Here is a 7,359-nt window from a genome sequence, read left to right as displayed (position 1 = left end):
GTGATTTGAAGAGCAAATTCCTGCCCTGCAGGAATGGAAAGGGAGGCTGTTTCAGGCAGCAGGAAGAGCAGAAATGTCAAAGAATCCAGTATAGGGGGTGTCTGTGTCTCTCTTTGCCTCCCATCCCAGGCCGGTTTCTGTTTCCCCTGGGAAAACAAAAAGCTGGGACTTCCCTGGTGGTCCAATGGCCAAAGCATTGGTCCAGTTCCCAATGCCCAGGGCCCAGGTTCAATCCCTGGTCAGGGAACTAGATCCCACATGCTTCAACAAAAGACCCCACACAGCTAAATAAATAGCTATGTATTTTAAAGTACTTAAATCTAAAAGTCACCCCATCACCAACCACTTTCTGATTAATATTCTAAGGATTAATATTTTAATATTCTAAGGAGAACTGTGACCAGCTCTTAGAGATAATAACTTCAAGACAAGGGACCAAGAGAAGGATTCCTGGGTCTTACTGAATCAGGGTACTGGGTCAGAGGTCCCTCTTTGGATGCCTTCTAGCCTATTTCTTCTCCAAATTTGGCACTGGGGTGGGTGGGTGAGGGTGGGGAGAATTCAGAATAGATGAATACTCTGGGGGTTTCCCGCAGAAAGGAAGGGTCCACCCCTACCCCCACCCCCCACTTCTGCATTATGAGCTGCAGAATGATGTCACAGACCCCCGGCCCAGCCCCTTCTCCCTCTCTCCACCTGTGCTTGCCCCAGGCCCAGCCTCTCCACTCCCACCCTCACCCCTACCCACACCCCAGAGGAAAGTAGTCAGCTTTGCCAAGCAGCCCAGGCAGCTACTCACAGCCATGGATCCAAATCAGGGCAACCCCTCGGAGCCCCAAGCCTCCCTGGAGATCCCCAAGCCTAGCCTGAACCTCACCTCAACCCTGGCAAATAGCACCCTCCCTCAGGAACCCCCCAGCATGGTGGGCGACAGACTGCCCCCAAAGACGGGGGCGGTGGTCATCGACATGGGCACGGGCACGTGTAAGGTGGGCTTCGCAGGGCAGGCCCGGCCCACCTATACCGTGGCCACCATCGTCGGCTGCCAGCCCCAGAAACCGGCCACCTCAGGGCAACCGGTGATGGAAGCCTTCATCGGCGAAGCAGCCCGCAAACGCCCGGAGCTGACGCTGGTGCAACCTGTGCACAGCGGCATCGTGGTGGACTGGGATGCGGCCGAGCTCATCTGGCGCCACCTGCTGGAGCATGACCTCCGCGTGGCCACCCGCGACCACCCGCTGTTGTTCTCCGACCCGCCCTTCAGCCCCCCCACCAACCGCGAGAAGCTGGTGGAGCTGGTCTTTGAGTCGCTGAGCTCCCCGGCCATGTACGTGGCTTCACAGTCCGTGCTGTCGGTCTACGCACACGGGCGGGTCAGCGGGCTGGTGGTGGACACGGGCCACGGAGTCACCTACACCGTGCCCGTCTTCCAAGGCTACAACCTGCCCCACGCCGCACAGCGCCTGGACCTGGCGGGAACCCACCTGACCGCCTTCCTGGCGGAGATGCTGCTCGGCTCCGGGCTACCCCTGGGGCAGCAGGACCTGGACACGGTGGAGAACATCAAGCACAGGTACTGCTACGTGGCCCCGGACTTCCTGAAGGAACAGGCCCGGCCAGAGCTGGAATGCCGCCAGACCCTGAAGCTGCCGGACGGACGGACTGTCACGCTGGGCAAGGAGCTGTTCCAGTGCCCCGAGTTGCTCTTCAGCCCCCCGGAGATCCCAGGGCTGTCCCCCGTGGGCGTCCCCACCATGGCCCAGCAGAGCCTCTGCAAGGTGGCCGCGGAGCTGCGGACCGACTTGGCCCAGAACGTGCTCCTGTGCGGGGGCTCTTCGCTCTTCACCGGGTTCCAGGCGCGCTTCCAAACGGAGCTGCTCCGCAATCTGCCGCCAGAGGCACACGTGGTGGTGGTGGCCCAGCCCACCAGGAATTTCTCCGTGTGGATCGGGGGCTCCATCCTGGCCTCCCTGCGCACCTTCCAGTCCTGCTGGGTCCTGCGGGAGCAATACGAGGAGCAGGGGCCCCACATCGTGTACCGCAAATGCTACTGACTGGGGGCGGGGGTGGGTGTGGGTGGGGTGGCGGGGAGGCAGTCCTGAGCAGTAAAGTTTCTGCTACCCAAGCTGGTTCTGTCCTGCCTTCGCCCAGCCACTGCTGGACCCATGCCGAGGCACCTGGTTCCCACCCCACAGACCCACCTTCCCCTACTCCGGGTGGTCTGCCTCCCAAGATATCTCTGGTTCTGCCCTGCCTGCACTCACCTCCCACGAAAGTGAAAGTTTTTAATCGTTCAGTTGCGTCCAATTCTTTGCGACCCTATGGACTGTATCTTTCCAGGCTCTTCTCTGTCTGTGGGATTCTCCGGGCAAGAATACTGGAGTGAATAACCATTCCCTTCTCCAGGGGATCTTCCTGACCCAGGGATCAAACCCGTGTCTCCCACATTGCAGGCTGAGATTCTGGTCTCAGCCACCAGGGAAGCCCCATGAGACACCCCAATTTTGACTTCCAGAACCCCCCTGCCCCACAATCAATCCACACTGCACACACACGTACCATCATGTCTTAACTCTGTCAAACCCAGCTTCCATGATCCTAGTCTCCTACAGCATTCAGGTTGGGGTCCACTTCCCAGGCCCACCCACAAAGACATATCTGGTTCTGGGCACCTCAAATTCACCCTCTCATTGGTCTCTTAAGTCTCATTATCCAATTTTTTCTGACACCCTGACGTCCTGAACATCCCCCCAAGTGCTGAACCCCCACACCCATTACAAAGATGCCAATTCTGACCCTCAGGGTCTCTCCCTACAGTGACTCACTAAAGGATCCCATGTTCAAAGCTCATCCCCTAAGTTACACCTCTGCCCACCCTGCATGATCTGTTTTCCCAAACTTCTTCCATCCAGATGCTCCCACAACTCCTCCCCCATCTGTACTCGCAAAGGATACCATGCTCTGAGACCACCCCATCCCCCCCAAGGATGGTGCCCTCTGCTCTCAGCCCTCCCCCTTGCTCTGCAACTCCCCCAGAAATCCTCCCACATGGTTTCCCAGTGTATTTCCGGACCCCATTCTTCAGCCCCTGGAATGATTCCAGAAAAGCTCCGGTCTCCAGGACCATCCTGTGATGACCCCACTAACACTGTAGGCTGACTCCTGTGTTCTGATTCTCCAACAGCCTCCCCAAAGACACTTTTCCAGGGCTGCCCCATGGTGAGCCCCAGAACACCCACCCTGGGGTTCTCAGGCTCCCCAGAACTCACCCCCAGGAGCACCCCCGCAAGGTCCCATCCCTTTAATTGAGACACCAATGGCCAGTGACATTCACAAGAGCTTCCCAGGACAATGTAACCCTGAGGCAAATGCTTGGAGGGGAGCCTCCCCCTGGACCCTGGCTCCCTCCTGCCACCCCATACAAGTCTGCAGGGGCCTATGATCCTGGGCTGTCCATTCCTCATTCCTTCCATTCCACTAGTAATTCATTCCAAGTTAACTCCATCTCCCCAAACCTCTTTCAACCCATTCCTACTATGCCACCCCAGGGACTTTCCCAGGGGTCTGCCTGAGGACACCCTAGGTGGTCTCTCGTACCCCAGCTGCTGGGGAGGGGCCAGACATTCTCCCCAGTCCCCTCACTCCACCCTGCCACCCTCATCCTCAGACACCCAGGCCCCTGCTGGAGGCAAGACCCTTTGCCTTTATGCCATCCAGCCTGGTGAATATCAGGACCCCTGGACACACCCTCCCAGTGTATCAACAGAATTAGGCCTGAGCTGCCAGAGCTTTATCCATGTTTATGTTGGTTCCAAGTGATCCTTCATTCATTCCTTCAACCAATCAATACTTACTGAGCATCACTGCTTGTCTTTGTCTCTCCCTGAGTCTTTCTGTGAGTCTCTTTGTTTTGGATTTTTATTTGCAAACTGGATGTGTCCCTCTGACTCACCACCCAGCACTACTTCTCTTTTTTTTTAACAGCTTAAAAAAAAATTTTTTTTTTATTTGGCTACACCGGGTCTTAGTTGCAGCATGTGGGACCTAATTCCCTGACCAGGGATCGAACCTGTGGCCCTCTGCTTTGGGACTACAGGCAGAGTCTTAGCCACCTGACCACCAGGGAACTCCCAAGAGGTTAGGAAGCGGTGAGGGGAACTGCTCATTCTTCCCACCAGGGGGCAGCACGTCCAAACACAAGGCTACTGGGGAGCGCAGCACGGAATTTAGAACCACAATGACTGCAGCAAACCTGGCACCTTAGACCCACCCACACCACAATATCAGGGCACTGCCAGGCACACACATACAGAGAGAAGGGATGTGGGACAGGCTGAGTCTCAGAAACCACAGAAAGTGATGATGCAGAAATCTCCACGACCCTTGGGCTGCTGGGAAACCCAGAAGACTTTCATTTAGACCAGACTAAGCTTCTCCCAGCTCCAAATCTTCCCTGGGACAGAGATTTGCTCTATCTACAACCCTCTGGAAATGTGCCCCTCCCATTTGCATACTCCTGGGAACGGGGAGCTCACTACTTCAAATCTGTTAGAAATCACAATTCCTCCCAGAAGTCTTAGGTAAACCTCTGCACTCTGCTTGCCACCCTCAATTCAGAGCACTGAGGGCAACAGAGACTCTGAGTTCCCCCTACCTCAGGCGCACGAGCATCCCTGGAGTCTACTCTCTCCCAAACCCAACATCATCAAATTTTCCCACTTCTGGTTTTAAGTCATTCATGCATCCAGTCCAGAAACATTCACTGGCCACCCACTACATGTCTGGCATTCTGCTCAAATCTAAGGAAACCACAGTGAACAACAAATGCAGTCTCAGCCTACCAAACCCTCCTTGGAAGGTTCTACCAGAGAAGGTGGGTTGATCACTGTCCATCAGTTTCCCACTGGCTGATATCTGTTCCCCAAGTCCTTCCCTGCTTTTTTTTTTTTAAAGTAGTTTATTTATTTATGGGTCTTTGTTGCTCTGCGTGGGCTTTCTCCAGTTGCAGCGAGCTGGGCTGCCCTCAGGCTGCAGCACATGGGTGTCTCACCGCAGTGACGTCTCTTGCTATGGAGCACAGGCTCTAGAGCGTGGCTCAGTAGTTGCAGCTCACGGGCTCTGTTGCTCCAAGGCATGTGGGATCTTCCCCAACCAGGGATCAAACCCATGTCCCCGGCATTAGTGGGTGGATTCCTAACCACTGGACCACCAGGAAAGTTCCAGTCCTTTCCTTCTTGTGGCTTCAAAACCACCCACTTCCTTCCTTCGCACCCCAGCCCAGGTCCCTTCATTGCTCACTTGGAAGATCAGGGGAGCCTCCTCACTGGCGCCTCGGTCACCCCTCTCACCTTCAAGAAGACCTTGCAGAGGATTTTTGCAAAGTGCAACTTAAAACACTCTGGTGGAAAACAAAAAACCGAGTTCTCACGACAGCTCTGAACCCTCTGCCAACCTCTCCAAACTTTTCCTTGGCTTTCTTTCCCAGCAACTTCTCCTTCTGGGCTTCCAGTTGGCACTAGTGGTGAAGAACCCGCCTGCCAATGCAAGAGCCAGGGGTTCTATCCCTGGGTCAGGATGCTCCCCTGGAGGAGGCAACCCACTCTAGTATTCTTGCCTGGAGAATTCCACGGACAGAGGACCCTGGCGGGCTACAGTCCATGGGGTTGCAAAGAGGTCATACATGACTGAGTACATCTTCATTGTTACCACACCAGTCACGTTTTTGTTCCTCAAAGGTGGTATTTTCGTGGCCTGCAATGTGACAACCCCCCCCAACCCAGCAAAGTCATATGTTGGAACCCTAACCCCAGCACCCCAGAATATGACTGTGTTTGGAGATATGACCTTTAAAGATATAATTAAGATAAGGCCATTAGGGTGGGCTTTAGTCCAATATGGCTAGAGACCTTAAAAACAGAGAGAAATTATTATACCACTTGGAGAAAAGAGCCTGTGAGGACCCAACGAGAAGACAGCCATCTTATAAGGCAAGGAGAAAGGCCTCAGAAGAAAGCAGCCCTGCCGATGTCTCAGTCTTGAATTGTGAGAAAATAAATGTCTGAGGTTTAGGCCACATAATCTGCTAAGTGTTTTGCTACAGCAACGCCAGGTGACTAAGAGAAATTTGGTACCAAGGGTGGCTCGGAAGGTAGCTATAAATACCAGCTCCAACCACATGACGAGTTACCCAAGAAATGACTATGATTGTCATGAGAATTTCTCCCCTGTTTTGTTATGAATATGTGTGGATAGTACAAATTTACACATATAATTGCTTCCCAGGCAGTTCAGATGGCAAAGAATCCAACTGCAATACAGGAGCTGTGGGAGACGCAGGTATACAAATTAAGCAAATACCTTTGTTTTCCTCCCTTTTTATTTCCATTTCATGCAACGTAGATGTGTTGACTTTATAGCGTAGTGTTTAAGTGTCATTAATTTCACATGGTAGCATTTTTTAATTATTCGTTTATTTTTGGCTGTGCTGTGGCTTCGTCGCCACGCACGAACTTTTCGTGGTGTGGAGCAGGGGCTGCTCTGGTGGTGGTACACAGGCTTCTCGTTGCGGCGGCTTCTCTTGCTGCGGACGGGCTCCAGGGCCTGCGGGCTTCAGTAGTTGCAGCTCCCAGGCTCAGGGCACAGGCTCAGTAGTTGTGGTCCGTAGGTTTACTTTCTACACGTCATGTGGGATATTTCCAAACCAGGGACTGAACCTATGTCTCCTGTCTTGGCAGGTGAATTCTTTACCAATGACCCACCAGGGAAGCCCCTACATCATAGTTTTAAATTAGGAAATCAAAGAGAAGGGTAAACATCACTCAAGGACTTCATCTCCTCTTCTGAGGCAAGGGTTAGCATGTTTTCAGTCATTTGCGGGACAGTTTTATCATACTAGGCGGAAGTATCATCTTGTTACTGCCTTTCTTTGCAGATTAAGTATGGTTTAAGAAGTTTGTGTGTATCAGGTTGACATTGGGTAGATTTGTGATGGCTTATTTTATGTGTCAACTTGGCGAGACCATGATGCCCAGAGGTTTTCAAAGACCAATCTAAATGTTGCTGGGGAGGTTGTTTTTTTAGATAAGATTATCATTTAAATCAGCAGACTTTGTGCAAAACAGATTATCCCCCCCAATAATGTGGGTGAGTCTCATCTAATCAGTCTAGGGAAACAAAGACTGACTGCCCCCAAGAAAAGAGGAATTCTTCAGCAGACTGCCTTCAGATCAAATTGCAGCTCTTCCAAGGTCATTAGTCTGCTGGCCCATCATGCAGATTTTGGATATGTCAGCCTCCACAACCACATGATGAAAGGGGAGAGTGAAAAAGCTGGCTTAAAGCTCAACATTCAGAAAACTC

General features: G+C 52.8%; 1 protein-coding gene across 1 annotated transcript; it reads left to right on the top strand.

Moving 5' to 3' along the window:
- Positions 1-677: 677 nt before the first annotated feature.
- ACTL9 (actin like 9) lies at positions 678-2,054 on the top strand. The gene has a single exon (XM_020898666.2). It carries the CDS (start codon positions 804-806, stop codon positions 2,052-2,054), a length of 1,251 nt encoding a protein of 416 aa, XP_020754325.1. The 5' UTR covers positions 678-803.
- The last annotated feature ends 5,305 nt before the right edge of the window (positions 2,055-7,359 follow it).

Source organism: Odocoileus virginianus, chromosome 3, assembly GCF_023699985.2.
Source record: "Odocoileus virginianus isolate 20LAN1187 ecotype Illinois chromosome 3, Ovbor_1.2, whole genome shotgun sequence".
NCBI classification, from domain to species: Eukaryota; Metazoa; Chordata; class Mammalia; order Artiodactyla; family Cervidae; genus Odocoileus; species Odocoileus virginianus.
The sequence above is the reverse complement of the archived record's forward strand: the minus strand, read 5'-3'. Positions and strand labels throughout refer to the sequence as shown.

Coding starts and splice junctions, on each gene's coding strand:
- ACTL9 (XM_020898666.2), top strand. CDS start 804: ATGGATCCAAATCAGGGCAACCCCTCGGAGCCCCAAGCCTCCCTGGAG.